A 20,811-nucleotide genomic window follows, 5' to 3' on the forward strand; every position below is an offset into this window, starting at 1 on the left:
CAGCATATTTTTGTTACTTTAAGTGTTTTCAAGTGACATAAGAACAGTTAACCTTACATAATTACTAAGCACTTTACATGGGTTGCTCTTTTCAATGTTCACAGCATCAATAAGGTAGTTGTTAGATTAGACTAAATTGTGCTATAATGATGCCAAGTGTCAGTGGTGTACATGAACAAAAGGTTTATCACTCACTTTACATGTTAGCCAAGACACTTATATATATATTTTGTTCCTATGTCTTTGTCTGTGTGTGTGTGTGTGGTTTAACCTGCTTGTATATATTGGGTTTTGCCATTTTAAAGCATTTTAATTGTAATTTTTAGATTTATGGAAAAAAGCATTAAATGGGATTTATTGGAATCTAGTAGCTGGAGGTATACAAATGAAACTGGAAGTAAAAAGCAGAAAACAAAAATATTAGAGCATTAAGAATGTATTCAGTTTAATTAGAAATTTGCCAGCCTGTCAAAAGCTCTCCAAGACACTTGTTTAATAAATATATTGTTTTTTTTATCATTTGTTTTACATGAGGCAAAATTATCTCGACTAGTAGAGAAGTAGTCATTCATAATGAATAACCTATAAATTCTTGGGGCAGGAATTATAAATTAGAAAAGAAATAATTGTATATATATTTTTCTTTCTCTAGCAGCCAGAATAAAGATAAATGAAGAATTCAAAAGTAATAAAAGTGAAACTTCTCCCAAGAAAATAGAAGAGGTACAGTAATTGCGTCTTTCATTTATGACAAAGCCCTTATACATTTTCTTAGCCACTGGAGAAAATGATGAAAATAGAGGGGTTACATGAAATAAAAATTATTACTTGATAGTTAAAGGCATCACAACTATGTCTATAGTTTACTTGTTTGGTATGGCTCACCTCTTCAGGCTCATCTGCCTACACCCCTAAGACAGCAAGTTTCTGGCTGAAGAGAACATGGATGTAGCTATGGTCAGAGCAAGAGCAGCTGAACCAATCCAGAAACCCACAGAAATTCTATCTTCACCTAAGGCAAGTGACTGAAACTAAGGAGAATAAATATTAAAACTGCAGATAGAACTTCTCTATTCATTTAGCTCAACTAGAGGCTTTTTTTTTTTTAATTCCTGTCTTGGCAGTGAAAGTTAATCAGCCAGTTTGTGAACTCTTCTTGTTTTGCCTTTTAGTCACTTGTTCTAGTTGAAGACAGTCCGTCTACTGACACTAATCTATGAACTTCCTAATACTCCCAGTACATATTCATTTTTAAAAATGCACAATGATTTGTTTATTGTTTAAACTCATATTGCATATACATACATATTGTCTCTGTTTTTAACTTCCCAAGTATTTCTTTATCTCATTTTGTATAAATGTAGGGAAAGAACGCTTAGGAAGAAAACAAAAAAATGGAAAATTATTTGCAGGGCACTTATAATTCCAAGAATTGGTTTGGTTTAATAAAATCTACCTGTTAACTTTTTTTTTTTTTACTTAAAATGCTTATTTTCAGTAGAGAAAAATACTATTTTTAGAATAGTAAATATCTATAATGATCAAATTAATGAGACAAAATGAGGTAGCTTGAGTATTTCTATCCCTGTAATATAAAGGGAAAGATTTCACTTAGCCATTTGATAGGGCAAACAGGGACTTTGTAATTTTTTTCATGGCAGAAGTTAAGATGACATCATAAGTGATGGCTTGAAGAGAGGGTAATGGATGTATACAAAAGTTTGTACCATTTGCTATTCAGTAGACTGATTACTAAGAATGTGGTGATTGTTTTTTAATTTTGAAATCATGGTAAAAAAAATTTTAATTGAAGTTTGTTTATGTCAACTGGGAGATGAACTACAGTCTTCTAAATTTATTTTACTTGTGAAGCACCAATTTAGCATTAAGCAGTATAGAAATTAGATATTTGTTATATACAAATATATATTTTGTATGTTTTGTAATTCTGCATCTGTTAAATATTTAGTGGTTCTTAGATTATCACATTGTTGTGTATTAGAGCATTAATGAAATCTTGATGCCAAAAGGAATTTTATGCATCCTTTACACCAGCAGTTCTCAACTCTTTGATCTCAAGACCCTTTTACTTTCTTAAAAGTTGAGGACCCCAAAGTGCTGTTCATGTGGTGTCTCTTTCACTATTTACCATAGTAGAAATTAAAACTGAGAAATTTTTGAAATATATATTTATTGTCTAAAAATAAGCTCATTACACATTAACAGATATACTGTTTATGGAAAATAACCATATTTTCAAAAAATTTAGTGAGAATATTGTTTTATATTTTGCAAATCTCTTTAAAGTCTGGCTTAATAGCAGTCAGCTGAATTCCCATATCTGCTTCCTCATTCAGTCCGGTGCAGTGTTTTTTAGGTTGAAATATATGAAGGGGCACCTGGGTGGCTCAGTCAGTTAAGCGTCGGACTTCAGCTCACCTCATGATCTCACAGTTTGTGAGTTTAAGCCTCACATCGGACTCTTTGCTGTCAGCACAGAGCCTGCTTCAGATCTTCTGTCTTCCTCTCTCTCTGCCCCTCCCCTGTGCGCATGCTCTCTCTCTCTCTCAAAAATGAATAAACATATAAAGAAATATATGAAGAAAATTCAGCCTTACACAGATGTGTAGTTGGAAAAGTGTCAGAGTACAGAGTAACGTTTTCAAATAAATTGAATATTCTTTGATACTACACCTCAACAGTTTGTAAATTTCTTTAAAGGTTAGTTGCACTGTGGAACTCTGTTACCTGTTAGACCATTGGGTGGAGAGAAGTAGGTAGATAAGTAGATGCTTTTTTTTTTTTTGGCTCCTGGATTTGTCTGGACCACCTCTTGCTCATCCTCTCTGATTTCCCCATATCCCTGTTCCTCATCTAACTTTGTTTCCAGCATTAGACCTATGATTCAACTCAGTTTATGCACCTCCAATAGATGAGAACACCCATATTTTTCCTTTCTCTTGCCAGGTCCCTTCTCAGGTTTTTGAGAGGTGAGTGTTTGCTCTAACACATCCTTCTCCGTATCCGTTAATGGCAACTCCCTCCTTTTAATGCTCAGACCAAAAACCTTGGTCAACCTCTTTCTTGATTGCTTTCTTTCACGCTTATATCCAACCTGTCAGCCAGTTTTGTTGGCTTAACCTTCAAAATACATCCAGAATTCTACCACTTCTCATTCTCCCCATCATTACCTCCTAGTTCAAGCCACCATCATCTCTCACTGGATTATTACAAAAGCCTCCTAGTAGGTATCCCTGCTTTCACCCTAACTCCCTAGAGCCTATTCCTCAACACTTTTAAAAGAAGATTGTTTTATTTTTATTTATTTTTATTTTATTTTATTTTTTTATTAAGTAGACTTCACATCCAGTGTAGAGCCCAACATGGGGCTGGAATTCACGACCCTGAGATCAAGACCTGAGCTGGGATCAGAGTCGGATACTTAACCAACTGAACTACTCAGGTGCCCCAGATTGAGCCTTTTAAAATATATAAAGGTGTATCTCATCACTCTTGTACTCAAAAACCCTCATAGCTTCTCATCCCAAAGTAAAAACTAAAGTCCTTACCATGGCCTGTAAGACTGTATCATCTGACTCCTGTTAACTCCCCACTTCAGCTCACCCTCTCTCTCCTACTCTTCCAGTCTCAGTGTGTTCTTTGAGAGCACTGGAATTCACCAAGAACTTTCCTGTCTTACGGCATTTATGCTTTTGCTTCTTCCTAGGATATTCTTCTCCAGCGTGGCCTCAAGTCTTGATTTAGTAGACCAATATATTTCATATGTCTTTCTCTTGGAATGGATCTTTTACCCATGCATGATTTTGTAACATCGTGCACCATTGACTTGGAAAATACAGGTTCACTAAGTAATGCATACCTTCCAAATGTTGACATAGTTCAGTATGTAATGTTTTAAAATTACATTTATTAAAGTTAATATCCATCTCATAAGTAAAATTTCTAAGTATTGGGAAACTGTCAAGCTCATGGTGGCAGATACAATTTCCCTAGAATTCTAATTTGTTCTTGAAAATTTGAATTTTGTCATTGTCAGCAAATAAAATAGAGTCCACTTACTCATTTTCAAGAAAATGTTTTCCAAATACCCAAGTCTGAATAATCATAGTTTGTCTGTCTGTGGTTCATTCAGGTCAAAATGGTAGTCCATGGAGAAAACTCTACTTTTGCTATAACTCAAACAATGCAGAAAGCTCTAGTGTCATGAAAATCATTTTGACTTCATGGTATCTGAAAGATTTTCAAGGTACCTTAAGGGTCCACGACTTTACAAATCATTGTTCTAGTCCATTTCTTCATTTTGCATATGATAAATTTTGAAACTCAGAGTAGGTTATTAACTCAAGGCCTAATACTTAATGATAGAGCCAGATTTGGAATCCAAGTATTCTGACTTCTAATTCAGTATCATTTCTAGTGTTTAGTGTTTATAGTACATCCGACTCTATAAAAGAAAGACTCAGCCGTCTCCTGAAGAACACAGCATTTACTCTTTTATTTAAGTTTATTTATTTTGAGAGCAAGAGAGGGTGAGAGAGAATCCCACACAGGCTCTGCAGAGCAGAGTCTGATGCCAGGCTCAATCCCATGAACTGTGAGATCATGACCTGAGCTGAAATCAAAAGTTGGATGCTTAACAGACTAAGCCACCCAGGCACCCCAAAAACAGCTTTTTTAAAAAAAAATTATTTTAATTTTATTTTAGAGAGAAAGCAGGGGAGAGGGGCAGAGGGGAAGAGAGAATCTTAAGCAGGCTCCACACTGTTAGTGGAGCCTGATGTGGCTCAGTCTCAGGACCATGTGATCATGACCCAAGCCGAAATGAAGAGCCAAGGGCTCAACCAACTGAGCCACCGAGGTGCCCCCCAAAACAGCATTTTTAACATATAAAATACACATTCAAGAAAAAATAATTTATTTTGGAACAAAATTTGGAATGGATGGATAAAAGTTTAAAGTACACACATGTCTATATTCTCTACGCTTGGAATAGTTTTAAAAAGTTAAAGGCAGTATTACCTAAAAACAACTAAACAGTATACCTACAGTTTTCAAAATCATTGCATTCTATATGGACTATTGGAAAAAAAAAAACACCCAGAGGATTTATTATGTTTGGTTTTCTTAACAGCTAATAAAAATAGGTTCCGACGTTGAATTGTTACTCAGAACATCTGTTGTACAAGGTATTCATACAGACCACAATACATTGAGTAAGTAAAATTAAAAATGTTTTCTGACTTCTATGTGTTTTAAACTATTGAGCAGTTGCAGTGCTTTTAATGCTTAATAATAAAGCAACTTGATTTTGCCAGACAATGTGGTATATCCTGTATACATTTGTTTGTTTTTTATAAATTTTGTTTTCTTTTTTATTTTTTCTAATTTTTTTTTACATGTTTATTATTATTATTATTATTTTTTTTTTTTTTGAGAGAGAGAAAGAGAGACAGAGTGTGAGTGAGGTAGGGGCAGAAAGAGAGGGAGAGACAGAATCCAAAGCAGGCTCCAGGCTCCAAGCTGTCAGCCCACGTCAGAGCCTGACATGGGGCTCGAATTCACAAACCACGAGATCATGACCTGAGCCGAAGTCGGAAGCTTACCAACTGAGCCACCCAGGTGCTCCTATCCTGTATATATTTGTAAGGCTACCATTTAAAATGCCAGATTATGAAACTTTTTTTTACCAGATTTTTTTTCTTTTTCTTTTTTAAATTTATTTTTTCTGTTTAATCTTAACTACTGGTTATATTATAGAACTGTAGTTACAAAAACAGTATGACTATTTTTTCATCATATTTATTTGATGTTCTTAACAATTGTATTATCAGTTATCACCTACTTAGACTGTTTATCTTTTATTCTTTGGTTAGAGTTATTTTAATTTAGAAGAGTTGGTATTATAGCAAATGGAAATACAGTTGAGGATCCTCCATTATACTTCCAGATACCTCATAGGGCTTCAGCAGAATTTTCATTTCACATTATATTTTGTTCTCATTCCCTAAAATATCTTTGAGGACGACAACAACAACAACAACAAAAGATGACATTCAAATTTTTGAAAATGTTTTCTTTTTCTTTAATTGAAAAAAAAAAAGGGAGAGGGGCAGAGCAGGGAAGAGAGAGAGTATCTTAAGCAAGCTCCACACTCAGTGTGGAGCCAAACACAGGTCTTGCTCCCTTGGCCTTGGGATCATGACCTGAGCCAAAATCAAGAGTCAGATCCTAAATTGACTGAGCCACCCAGGTGTCCCAAGGTTTCTTTTTCTTTCTTTCTTTCTTTCTTTTTTCTTAAGTAATCTCAAAGTATAACATACAATCAGAAAAGTGCTCAATTATAAATATACAGCCAGGGAATTTTCACAGAGTAAAATAACCATGTAATCACCATACAAAGTAAGCTATTTCATAATATTACCGTATTCCCCTAACTCCTCATGTCCCTTCCAGATACCCGCTTCTAATAAGCTAACCACTATCCTTACTATTAATACTATAGATTTTTAATTTAGTAAAATAAAATGTTTGAACTTTATATAAATGGAATCGTAAAGGATTACTATTTTGTCTGGCTTTTTTCAACATTGCATTTGTGAGATTAATCTATTTTGTTGTGTATAACATTTCTATGAATACTTTTGGAACATATCACAGTTTATCCATGCTGTTGTTCATTTGTGTTGTTTCTAATTCTTAATGTGTAATGACTATTGATTCCTTGAACATAATTGGATGTGCCTTTTAGTTCAAAATTTATAAATATATGAAAATTTTATGTGTGTGTGGGTATACACACACACACACACCAACACCACACTCACACACACACATATACATAGTTGACCCTTGAGCAGTGCAGGGGTAGGGGTGCTGACTACATTAGAAAATTCATGTGTAACTTTTGACTACCCAAAACCTTAACTACTAATAGCCTGCTGTTAATAAGAAGCCTTACCGATAACATAAACACATATGTTATAGTATCCTATACTATGGTCTTACAATAAAGTAAGCTTGAGAAAAGAAAACATTATATTTTAAGGAAAATATGAATGTATGATACTCCTAACCAGTTTTCCAAATTAGTTAGGCTAATTTACACTTCGAGCAGCAGTGTCTGGGACCTCAGGGTGCTTCATATCCTCACCAACACTTGGTAATCTGCACCTCTTTAAGCACCCTTTCTAGTGATTGTGTTATGGTATTTGCATTGTGATTTTAATTTGCGTTTCTTTGGTGACTAATAAAGTACTAGCACCCCTTTCAGTTGTTAAGTGGCCATTTGGATATTCTTTTATGAAGTGACTGGTCAAGTCTTTTCCCCCTTTTTCCAAGGGGTTAGCTGCTTTTTTATTACTGATTTGAAGGAATTCTTTGTATATTCTGAATATACATTCTTAGATCTATGTATTACAAGAATCTTTTACTTAATGGCTTGCCTTTGGTTTTGGTAATGTTGCCTTTTGATGAGAAGTTCGTAATTTTAATATAATCCAGTTTGTCTATTTTTTCATTTATGGTTGATACTTTTCTGTCCTGTTTAAAAAAATCTTTGTGTGTCTCAAGCAAGGTCATGAAGAGATATTCCTATGCTTTCTTCCAAAAGCTTTAATGCTTGATCTTTTCCATTTGGTTGTTTATATCACCTGGAGTTGGGTTTTGTATATGGTATGAGCTAGGGGGTCAAGATTTTTTTTTAGTTGAAGTATAGTTGACACAATGTTAGTTTCCAGTTTACAACATAGTGATTTGATAACTGTCCATGCTATGCTAACCCCAATGTAGCAACCATTCATCACAACACACTATTACACTACCATTGACTATATTCCCTATTATTTACCTTTTATCCTTGTGACTTACTCCATATCTAGAAGCCTGTACCTCCCATTCCCTTTCACCCCTTGTTGCCCATTTCCCCACCACTCTCCTTTCTGGCAACCACCGGTTTGTTCTCTGTGTTTATAGGTCTCTTTATGCTTTTTTTGTTCATTGCTGTGTGTTTTTGGTTTGGTTTGGTTTGGTTTGGTTTGGTTTGGTTTGGTTTGGTTTGGTTTGGTTTGGTTTGGTTTACATAGAAGTGAAATCATTTGGTGTTTGTCACAATGTTTTTACATGTGAATGTCCAATTGATCGAGCATTTATAGAGAAGACCACTTTTTCCCACTGTACTGCAGGGTTACTTTTGTTATTAAATAAAATGACTATATATGCTTTCAATTGTTTCTGAACTTCATAATCTCTGTAATTAGTTTTTCTATCGATCCATCATATGCTTTAATGTCTTGATTAGTAGTTTAAGCCCTATAAAGCTTTAAAGTTATTTTTAAGTTCATGAGGATTTATCAGAAATTATTAGATCTGAGTTGTATTCATAAGGGCAGTAAACATAGTAAAAAAAAAATGCAAAACATAAAATTTGCATTACTCTAAATTGCAAATTTTAATCATTACCTTTAATCTTAATAATGATCTTTAGAGCTTTTGTGTAGTATAGCCAACATTTTATACAGGTAGTCCCTTCTAAATGTTATTATTTGAATAAAATAATATTTATTTATATGAATAAAAATTAAGTTATTTCAAACATTTAAATTGGATATATTTCAAATGCCTGGTTTTAGATGTGATAATACTGGTTTAAATTTCTTTTGATCTTTTGGTTTTCTTTATAATTTAATTTTCCCACAAGATTGAAATTTTTGAGCCTTTCATGGTAATTAGTATATAGTGCTATATTACCTTAAGAATGGCCTCATCATTCTTTCTATTAAGAGATATATGGGTCTCTTTTTCCTACTTTGTGCCTCTGTCCAAGATACAACAAATTGGATTATTTAATCTACTTTAAAGTTATTTTAAGCAAATATCTTCACAAATTTTAGCAGTGTTTGTACTGGTATATAGAAATGAATTAAAATTCTGCTACTTGGCTAAAAAGTACTGTGTTGAACAGACGCAGTGGGAATAGGCAACTTTGTCTTGTTCATGATCTTAGAGGAAGAGCTTTCTGGTTTTTGCCATTGACTATGATGTTATGGGCTTGTCCTATGTGACTTTTATTATGTTGGGGTGTGTTTCCACTACAGCAGTTTTGCTGAGAGTTTTTAATCATGACTGCATGTTGAATTTTGTTGAATCCTTTTTCTGCATCTTTTGCATTGATTCTATGATTCTTTTTTATCCTTCATTTTGTTAATGTGGTGTATCACAGTATTTTGCAGATGTTGAACTATCTTTGCATCCCTGGTATAAATTCCACTTGATTGTCAAATTCTGCTTGATCCACTTGATACATGATTCTTTTCATGTGTTGTTGAATTTGATTTGCTAATATTTCGTTGAGGATTTTGCATCTGTTTTCCTCAAGGATATTGACCTCTGATTTTCTTTTCTTGTAGTGTCCTTGTCTAGTTTTGGTATCAGAGTAATGCTGGCTTCATAAAATGAGTTTGAAAGTATTCCTTCCTCTTTTGTTTCATTTACTTATTTATTTATTTTTAATCTTGACCTAAATTTTTATTTGGGCCATAAATAAGTTAAAAGATTTTATTTTAAGAAATTATTGTTTTGGGGATATCTGGGAGGCTCAGTCAGTTAAGCATCTGACTTCTGCCCGGGTCTTGATCTCACAGTTCATGAGTTCAAGTCCTGCAACAAGTGAGCTTGAGCTCCGCTTAAAGTGAGGTTCTGCCCTGCTTTGGGTGAGCTCCACTTCTCTCTCTCTCTCTCTCTCTCCCTCTCTCTCCCTTTCTCTCTCTCTGCCCATTGTGGGATTGTCTCTCTCTCTCTGTGCCCCTCCCTCACTTGCACCCTCTCTCTCTCAAAAAACAAATAAAATAAAGTGATTAAAAAAAAAAGAAATTACTTTTTTGGGGGCACCTGTGTGACTCAGTCAGTGTCTCACTTTGGCTCAGGTCATGATCTCATGGTTAATGAGTTCGAGCCCCACATTAGGCTTGCTGCTTTCAGTGCATAGCCCACTTTGGATCATCTGTCCCTCTCTCTTTCTGCCCTTCCCCACTTGTGCTCTCTCCCTCTCAATAAATAAAACATTAAAAAAAAGAAATTACTCTTTAACTGATAAATTTCATATGACCATAGTAAGGTTTTTAGGGGCCTCTAAAGTACAGGAAATAAATCATGATCTCGATGTAATTCTTTTTCAAGATCTGACAACTTCAATAAACTTAATGTTGTTATGGCACATTGATATCTAACATAGAGAACAAAGTCAAGGATTTTATAATCAGTAAAGAAACATTACAGTGAAAAATAGTATACAGCATGTAAATCTGCCTCTTATATGTTTGTCCTAATGAAAGTGCTAGCAGTTACTTTAGAAAAATTCTATTGTAGGGCACCTTTTGATTCCAAAGATTACCTAATAAGGTGAATTGGGTTAAGGGATTGAGTAATGAATATTTGACAGGTTTTCTGGTTATTTACCACTTTCTGAATTGCTCATTTTGTTTCAGAAATTTCCATCTCAGTGAGTTCTAAATTTCCATTATAGAATCTAGAAAATTCAGGGGCTCCTGGATGGCTCAGTCATTTAAGTGGCCGACTTTGGCTCAGGTCATGATTTCATGGTTCGTGGATTTGGGCCCTACGTTGGGCTTTATGCTAACAGCTTGGAGGCTGGAGCCTGCTTCAAATTCTGTATCTCCCTCTCACTCTGCTCCTCTCCTACTCATATTCTGTCTCTCTCTGTCTCTGAAAAATAAATAAACATTAAAAAAAATTTTTTTATAAGAATCTGGAAAATTCAGTTCCTTGGTTTTCTTTAAAGTTCAGGCATGGAAGGGCACCTGGGTGGCTCAGTCGGTTAAGCATCTGACTTTAGCTCAGGTCATGATCTCATAGCTTGTGGGTTTGAGCCTCAGGCTGTATGCTGACAGCTTAGAGCTGATTCGGATTCTGTGTCTCCCTCTCTCTCTGCCCTTCCCCACTCGTGCTCTGTCTCTCTTAAAAATAAATAGATGTTAAAAAGAAAATAAAGTTCAGGCATGGAATTTGACACAGGTGCAGTACCTTCACTCATACTCAGAAATGAACTTGAGAAAAGATGGTTGGCATACAATCTGTTTTGCTGGCAGTAATGGCAGAGTCAATTTACTGATTCACAAGTGGCACTGGTGTGGTGGCAGAAGCAGATGTAGTAAAATTTAGTTTCCAGCAGCATCTGAAATGTAGCATCTTTTGTTCCATGGTGATAGAAGTGATGGCAGTTTCTTGTAGGGGCCAACAGGCAGCAGCAGTTTTCATCATCAAGCCAGTTTTGTGGTATGGATTTGTACATTGTTCCTGGAAGCTTAGCCTTAAGCATGCCTGATTCTTAAGCCCTTACAATAATTGCATGAGTTAGACCAAAAACCTTTTTAATAAATGCCTTTTCTGCTTAATCAGCCAGAGTCAGCTTCTGTTACTTTTAACTAAGAACAACAGAAGTTGTTACCAAAAGTGAGGTGCTGTGCGATTAGTTGAATGGAAGGCAAAGACACAGGCGGATATGACTGTTATGGATCTCACCTTTACAGTCTTTAAGGCTGGTGGCCCTTGTTATGTAGTGATGAAACATGAGGTAAGTGCCTCGTAGTGTTTCTTGAAACACACTGAGTACCAGCTGAAGCTATAGGAATAAGAGAAATAACCAGAATGTCATGGTGTTCTGGTTATATCTTCCTGCTTTCAGCAGAATATTGAAAAAGAGAATGAATGCAGATTAAGCTAGTTGCTACCAAGCAAAGATGGAAGGAAGTACTGTTTTGCTAAGGGCACTTTTCTGTCTGTGTCCTGATGGAGAATCCTATACTTTAGATTTAGAGTCTTGCAGTGTTGAAGATGAGAATTGCTCTTACCTACTAACACTATAGCCAATACAAGCCAGGGCTTTTGAGTTCTGACATGAAATAAGATCCTTGCCTCAAGCCATTCTCATTTGTCAGGCAAAGATCAGATATACAGTGCATTTACTCACTGGAGCCTATAGTTTTTCATTACTTTAAGAAATATGCATTAATCTAAGGATTGGGGAATGGGCAGAACATAGAGGCCATTACCAAAGAATGAAAATCTTCATGCTTAAAAACCTATGACTACCTATACATGGAAATGACTAGAAAAAAAATAATAAATTTGGAGCTTATAAAGTTTTTAAATGAATTATATTGCCAAGAAACCCCAAGTCTGGCTAGCTCACTTCAACTCTTAAGGCCATCCCTGGACCCTTGAACACATATCAATAGCAAGTGGATTGTGAAAGCTTCACAGTCTGAACGAAGAGGATCTTCCCCAGTATCCCACCTCTGGACAAGGATGCCCCTAGCATACAGAACCAGGAGCCTTGAAGAAGAGAAGACAGGAGAAGGTCTTTTAGTCTCCCACAAAACAGTATAGGTGCTGCCAGATTGGCTAACTAGGGAATATATCGCGTGGCAAAAGCAAGAAGTCCTTGCTCTTCCTGTCCAGCAGGATTTAGGATTTGCTGTGGTACAGTGACTGCTGTGTTTCCTATTCCAGTTTTTCATTGCTGTGTCTATACTACCATGTGAGCCCTGGGTAGACCTAAGGGAAAGACTAGCACATCAGCCAGAAATACTTGATTTAAACCTTGTGGATAAGACTTTGGGGGTTGTAAATTGATATATTCTGTGTATGCACCAAAGGGTATATATTCATGTTGTGTAGACAGGAGGGTGGACCACTTGTATTCACTATCCATTCCTTCTTACTGGCTGAAAACTTTTGTTCAGGGTGCAGTGTGCCAAGACAAAAAAAAAAAAGGTTATTTCTCAGGCGACAGGACACCTTTCTGGCCAACATAAGCAATTGTGTACTGGATGTTGCTTGCAAGAAAGCTGTTGTTTTCCTGTTAAAAAGTCATAAACCAACCTAGCACTCACCTTTTGCCCTTTTCCCTTCTCCTTGCCTGGAGAGCAGATGTGATGTCACAGCAGCAGTAAAGACAAAAACCACGCATGAAGGATAGCACAACAGGAATGTAAAAAGAGCCTGGCTTCTTAGTGGTAGTAAAGACCCGTAGTAGCCCAGGACTGCCGTAATTCATATTTCTTGATATGTGAGAAAATTAAATCTCTTACTTTTTTAAACTACTGTTTGTTGTACTTTTGGTTAATGTCTTTTCCACCAGACTGTAGACTCTTTGAAGCCGAATAGGCTTTTTTTTTTAAATTGAAGTATAATTGACATATAACATTATTAGTTTCATTTCTACAACATGATTCCATATTTGTACATATGGCAAAATGACCACCACAATAAGTCTAGTTAATGTCTGTCCTCTACATAGTTACAAATTGTTTTTCTTGAGTTAAGGACTTTTAAGATGTACTCTTAGTAGCTTTCAAATACAGTATTATTAACTATTGTTACCATGCTGTCCTGAAAAGACTATTATATATTCATCTCTGCATCTTCATTTCATGATGTAATGTTCAGCATAAAATAGGCACATATATGTTTGATAAGTGAAACAATTTATTGCCATTGTTACTAAGTTAAAACCTAATCTATAATTTGCTCTCTGGTGATATCTCCCAAGATTTGGTAAAAGCAGATGAGATATAAAATATTTATTTAACTGGTTTTCATTTCAGTAAGCCACATTTAAGACCTGGCTCATAAGAACATTATTTTTAGTTAGATCAGTTATATTTTCCTTTCGAATTAAATTTATTTTAGTGACACCTTTTAGAATTTTTTTTTTTAGTAATTCAAATTTACAGAAAAGATGCAAGAGAAGTTGAAGGGTATGGATACTTCCTTTACTGAAATTTCACAAATGCTAACATTTACCACATTTGCTTTATTATTCCTCCCTCATTTTTTTCCTGGATGTTCTGACAGTACATTGCAGACATAATGCCTCTTTACCCCCAAATGATCATTTTTAAAATCATGATAGCCCTCTAAGATTATATTTGGAGAAAGAGTGTATTTCTTAAAAATACTTTCATATATATTTGCTAAACTTGCAAGGAGATTCTTTTATAAAACCACAGTATAATTATCAAAACCACAATATTAACATTGATACAACTGTATCATTCGCATGTTTTCATTTGTCCTAACTTGTCTTCCATAGCAGAAGAAAAAAATTTTCCTTCTGGTCTAGGATCTATTGAGGATCACACAAATAGCATTTAGTCACCATGTTTTTTAGTCTTTCTTAATCTGAAGCAATTCCTCAATCTTTCTTTCTTTCATGACCATGATTTTTTTTGAGAGAGAGACAAAGACAGAGAGCACGAGTGGGGGAGAGGGGCAGAGGGGGAGAGAGAATTCTTTCAAAAATTTTTTTAACATTTGTTTATTTTTGAGAGAGAGAGAGAAAGAGAGCATGAACAGGGGAGAGGCGGAGACAGAGGGAGACACAATCTGAAGCAGGCTCCAGGCTCCGTGCTGACACCACAGAGCCCAACACGAGGCTTGAACTCACAAACTGCGAGATCATAACCTGAGCTGAAGTCAGATGCTTAACCAGCTGAGCTACCCAGGTGCCCCGAGAGAGAGTGAGAGGGAGAGAGAGGAGAGAGAGGAGAGAGAGGAGAGAGAGGAGAGAGAGGAGAGAGAGGGAGAGAGGGAGAGAGAGAGAGAGAGGAGAGAGAGAGAGAGAGAGAGAGAGAGACAGAGACAAGTTTTAAGCAGTCTCCACACTCAGCTTGGAGTCTGATGCAGGGCTCCATTCCATGACCCTGGGATCATGACCTGAGCTGAAATCAAGGGTTGGACACTCAACGTACTGAGCCACCCAGGGGCCCCTGACAGAGTAGGCCCCTGACAGAGTATACCCAAGTTATTTCATAGAAAGTGATGTGAGCATTTTTTTTATCATGATACCTGAATTAACCTCTTCAGGGAAAAAAAGGGAAAATCAATGATCTCAAAATTATGGATCTCAGTTGACCTTCAGCAAGATATGTTACTGAAGACTCATATTTGTTGTTGTTGTTGTTTAACTGTGTTTCTCAGTGGGGAACTGTTGACATTTTCAACAGGATAGTTCTTCACTGCACCAAATTGTCCCATACATCCCTGGCTCCTACCCACTAAATGCAGGCAGCGTTCTTCAGTTGGTGTGACCACCCAAAACACCCCCATGTGAGAACTACTATTCTGTAAAATTTAGGATCTTTAAATTAGAGAAACAGTCTTGCTTTTTATATAATAGGCATTTAAACAAATTTCCTGTTGATTATTTTAATTATCAGTAATCTGTCATCAGATAGGTGATAATGTGCTTTAGCCTAATTCTGTTCACGTAATTAGTTATATTTAATAAATGATAAAAGGTTCAGTTGATAATATATGTTTTAATATAATCTGAAATGAGAATTCTGTTAACAGTTTCCATTTAAAATCAAGGACTTCACCCTAGAAATTAACTCAAATATTTATGGAAGATCTACCTTAAAATTCAATATTTTACTGTTAAAAAGTGTAGGGGGAAATGAATGTATGTTCATTTTCATGATGTCAATTACTCTTTTTGTTTTTCTTTCAGAATTGGTCCCTAGGAAAGAACTCCTTATAGAAAATGTGCCATACTGTGATGCACCAACTCAGAAAAAATGAGTTTTCTAGGATAAACTCAAGCTTTGTAGTTTTTAATCTTAAATATATAACTCTGGCAAAAGTTTTGGAAATGGAAATATTCCTCTTAGAACTGGCCTGTTGAAAATGAATGAAGTATTGCATCATAATTAAATTTCACATTAAATGAACATTGCTGAAAACTGCAGAACATAGTTAAATATTTCTAGACAGCATTAGATAAGAAGACCTGTAATTTGCATATAAAATCAAAGTTTATAAAGTAAAATGAATGCTTAGGGAGGCATGTCATACTCATTTCTCTTTGAACTTGATGAGTATTTTAGTCTCACCATAACTAAGAGTGCAGTGTTTTGACAAGTTGGTGGGTTTTCCTCCCATGTGAAATGAAACTGTTAGATTAAAATTATTAGATTAAATTTATGATTAGTCCCACAAACCTTAAATTAGTAAAAAATCATAGCATATACCAACTCTCTATAGAAAGTGGCCTTTGTTTCCTGTAAAGCATTGACATTATTTCTGTAATTATTCTAACAAATAATTATACACTTTCATTTCAGAGACAGAGTATCTCTCTGTTCCTGTAAAGACATTTTTTTTCATAAGTCTTCTGAAGATAGATGAATAAAATATCAAAATCACCTAGGATCACTGTGGAATATATCCGAATTTTTTTAGGAAGGAGTGACCCTTGATCAAACTATATAATATAGCCTTAGTAGAAATAGCTGTACTTAGACATAGCTAGACTTTATAATGAAAATGTAATACATGGCTCCATTCTTTCCATTTTAATCAATAAACTTAAATGGCTTTTTTTTCCCCACATGTCCCATCCCTCCCTGACAAGATTGGGAATATCACAGAACAGTTTGTCATTGTACCCTCTAATGGTAGGAATTATAAAATTGTATTTAATAATCTTCTTGTTTTTCTTTTATCTGTGTGTCTTTACCATTCTCTGTTCTTAGTGAACAGTGTGTTCTTTCCTAATTCCCTGATAAGTTTTCCCAATAACAATACAGAGTTTTAAATTTTTGCAAGATTCTTTTTTTTCTTTAATATTTATTTTTGAGAGAGAGCACAAACAGGGGAGGGGCAGAGAGAGAGAGAGAGAGAGAGGGCGAGTGAGAATCCAAAATTGATTTTGCTCTGACAACAGGGCTCGAATCCATGAACTGTAAGATCATGAGCAGAGCTGAAACCAAGAGGCAGATGCTTAATCAACTGAGCTACCCAGGCACCCGTAAAATTTTTGCAAGATTCTTGATGCAAGCTTTGTTTTTTGGCAAAACATGGATATATCCATTCTGGATATGAAATGTTAGGTTTTAACGTAATTTAATTTTAAAACATAATAAAATAATTTAATTTTAGAAAATCAAAGATTTTTCTAAATTCCTTAAGACATATTATACTTAACATTAAGCCATCGACTATCCTTAATGCCTTCTAATACTTTTGAGGAGAGTAGTTAGTAGTCTGTGAAATGGTTTATACATGTCAAAAGATTTGCTATGTTAGTTTTTCATCTCCCGTGTATATTTGTTACTTATGTGGAAATTATACCTACATAAAAATAAAAGTTGTTTGCTATTTGAAATTTGCCTTTATAAAAGTATGCTGAAAATTGTCATAATACCATCACTGGTAATTTGCCTGACTTACTACTGTTTCATTAAGTATATTATATATTTTAAGGAAAGTTGCCTGACCTAGGTTAATTTAACATATTTTAATTATTTCCGTATTACTGAACAGTTTTAGCAGTTCTTAGCTTTCTCTCTTTAATCTTAATTCCCTTGTTCAATTCTTCACTCACATTAATTTAAATATCTCAACAGGGTTTTTTTTAATAGTTACCATTAAGAGCAATAGAGGTTAATAATTCATAGGTTTATTTTATTAAAATAGTGGCTTTGAGATTTTCTCCAAGATACATGTTTTAGATATATAAGAGAAAAGATCCTGTTTATATTAGCAAACAAAACTATAAAATAGAAATAGACTTTTTAGAGGTTCCTGGATGGCTCAGTCGGTTAAGCTGCTGACTCTTGATTTTGGCTTGAGTCATGATCTTATGGTTTGTGAGATTGAGCTTTGCATTGGGCTCCGCACTGCAGCGCAGAAACTGTTAGGGATTCTTTATCCCGTCTCTGTCTGTCTCCTTGAGCAGATAGATACACACTCTCTCAAAAATAAATAAATTTAAAAAAAAAGGAAATGGACTTTTTTTAAAAAAAGCTGTAACTTAAAAATGAAAGATATTCCTAGATGGGACAGTTGAAAATTATGGAAGTGAACAGTTCTTTAAATGTTACCTATCAAAATCCCCAAAGATTGGAAGTCTGTCTAAATAAAAATATATAACTTGTACACTCTGTGAAAGCTACTATAAATAAAGTTTATAGAAGATACTTGCTACCAACATAATGATTAAAATAGTTAAGATGTGGGGCGCCTTGGTGGTCAGTCAGTTAAGCTTCAGACTTCAGCTCAGGTCATGATGTGGCAGTTTGTGAGTTCAGATACCATGTCAGGCTCTGTGCTGACAGCTCAGAGCCTGGAGCGTGCTTCAGATCTGTCTGTCTGTCTCTGTCTCTCTCTCTCTCTCAAAAGTAAACATTAAAAAGATAGTTAAGATGTAAATGTTCCTATGACTCAGTAAAAGATAACTCAGTGGAAAATGATCAAATGATATAAATTAAAAGTTCACAGAAGAAGAAATATTAAGCCTCACTAGTGATCAGAGAAATGTAAATTAAAACAAAATGAAACAATTTTGTTCATCAAATTTGCAAAAGCTAAAGAAGCTCAAGATACCCAATATTTTTAAAGGTCATAGGGTGTGAGGAAATGGGCAATCTCATATTTCTGGAAAGGATGTAAGTGATAGGGCTTTTTTGAAAGGAAAATTGACATCAAAATTTAAAATAAATCTATTGTTCAGTCTTTATGTCAATAGCACACAAGAGTGCTAATAAATGAATACTCAGATATATTTACAGAAATTTCTGTAACATTATTTATAATTAAAAAAAATTGATAATAGCCTAAATTTCCAAACTTGGGGTGGGGAATTAAAGGAAATAGAGTTCTGGGATACTACACAGCAGTTCAAAAATTGATGCAAAATATATATATTGTCAACTGAAAGAAGCAAGTCACAATATATGTTCTCTATGAATCCATTTACATACAAAAGAACTACTTTGCACAGGTTTGTGCATATACAATAAAATCTTGGGTTGCGAGTAACTTGTTCTGTGAGTGTTCCACAAGACGAGCAAACATTTCTAATAAATACTAACTTGATAAACGAGCAATGTCCTGCAGTATGTGTAGTACATGATGCTGAATGTCACATGATCACAACTGAGCCGATGGTTCTTGAAATTCACTTACATATACAAGTGTTTTGGATTATAAGCATGTTTCTGGAACGAATTATACTTGTAAACCAAGGTTTTACTGTATATACAAATGAATAGAAATATACATGTTTAATGTTACTACAGTTGACCTTTGAACAACAAGGGCTTGAACTGCACAGATCCACTTATACATAGACTTTTTTTTTATAGAGTACAATACTATAAATGTATTTTCTTGTCTTTATGATTTTCTTAATATTTTCTCTAGCTTTTTTTTTTTAAAAGGATACAGTATATAATGCCTGTATAAAATATGTGTTAATCAACTGTTACTGTTAAGGCCAACAATTAGGCTATTAGTTATGCTTTGAGGCATATCAAAAGTTATATGTGGATTTTTGACTGCACAAAGTTCAGCTCCCCTAACCCCCATGTTGTTCAAGGGCCAAGTGTAGGTAGGTAAGAAAATGAGATTTGATGAAAGGACTGATAAATTGAGGATTTTTATTAGGATAACTCTTGCATGTTTAAATATTTTTTACAGTGAGTGTATCAATGTATAATTTTTAAAGGACAGTACTTAAGCTGCTAGTGATTTATTTAAAACTTAATTATGAAATAGTTCAGATATCAGCATCTAGTGTATGAGACACTCATGAGCCTAATTCCCACATTTGACAGATGTTAACATTTTGCCATATTTGTTTAAAGAGCTCCTTCCTTGTGAGTCACAAAATCTTAAAAAGTTAAAGTCCCACCTCTCTTTTCTTTTGCTTGTCTCTTTTCAGGTATAATTACTGTTTTACAGTTCATGGATATCATTCCCATACTTGTTTTTATACTTTTACCAAATGTGCATGTGTTCAAAACAATATATAGTGTTGTTTTGTGGTTTTAAAATGAAAATAAATGGTGTTATACTTCATGTGTTCTCGAGCTTATTTTCATCATACATGAGGTTTTAGAGATTATTTTAAAAAATTTTTTATATGAGATCTATTTTGTTGCATAAATAGCTAGGTCTTTTACTTTTATGTCTTATTCCATTGTAAGAATAAACTAGTTTATCCATGTCTCTTGATGAACAGTAGTATTGTTTTGTTTTTTGATATTGCAAACAAATTTACCAAAGATTCCAGCATGTGAATTTTGCACCCAAAGTTTACCTGAATATACACAAGGAAACAGAACCTTTGAGTCCTAGGGTATGTACATACTCAATTCTCGCTAGAATTTTTAAATTGTTCTTCTTTTTTTTTTTAATGTTAGAGAACATAAGCAGGGGAGAGGGGCAGAGGAAGAGAGAGAGAATTTTAAGCAGGCTCCACACTTAGCATGGATCCCAGTGGCAGGGCTCGATCCCACATACCTGGGATCATGACCTGAGCCAAAATAAAGAGTTGGTTGCTCACCTGACTGAGCCACCCAAGTAACTCTTAAATTGTTCTTTAAAGTAGTTGTACCACTTTATATTCCAGTCAACACTGTATGAGAAGCCCCATTTTTCCATATCTTCACTGTTAGTGTTATATAGGACTTTTCACATTTTTGTCAAATATTTGGATATGAAATGGTATCATTTTTTTTTTTAAGTTTATTTATTTTCAGAGAGACAGAGTACGAGTGGGGGAGGGCAGTGAGGGAGGGAGAATCCAAAGCAGGCTCCGTGCTGCCTCACAGAGCCTGGTGAAGAGCTCGAACCCACAAAACCCTGAGATCATGACCTGAGCCAAAACCAAGAGACAGACGCTCAACCGACTGAGCCACTCAGGTGCCCCATGAAATGGTATCATGTTTTAATTTGGATTTCTGTATTACTGGTGAGATCATCTTG

The 20,811-nt window shown here is 34.9% G+C and overlaps 1 protein-coding gene across 5 annotated transcripts in view; it reads left to right on the plus strand.

The window, feature by feature from the left end:
- The window catches only part of LYRM7 (LYR motif containing 7), a 59,992-nt gene that overhangs the window by 13,752 nt on the left and 25,429 nt on the right, over positions 1-20,811 (plus strand). For 2 of the 5 annotated variants that reach the window (XM_053220604.1, XM_053220607.1), the window contains exons 3-4: positions 653-723; positions 5,153-5,234. In XM_053220604.1, the coding sequence (XP_053076579.1) occupies positions 653-723; positions 5,153-5,234 (153 nt within the window). Of the gene's footprint in view, positions 1-652; positions 724-5,152; positions 5,235-12,966; positions 14,570-15,550; positions 20,059-20,109; positions 20,139-20,811 lie in introns of those variants that run through there. The other 3 variants (XM_053220617.1, XM_053220626.1, XM_053220613.1) reach the window with 3 other exon arrangements.

The sequence above is a fragment of the Acinonyx jubatus genome, chromosome A1 (assembly GCF_027475565.1).
Source record: "Acinonyx jubatus isolate Ajub_Pintada_27869175 chromosome A1, VMU_Ajub_asm_v1.0, whole genome shotgun sequence".
Lineage (NCBI taxonomy): Eukaryota > Metazoa > Chordata > Mammalia > Carnivora > Felidae > Acinonyx > Acinonyx jubatus.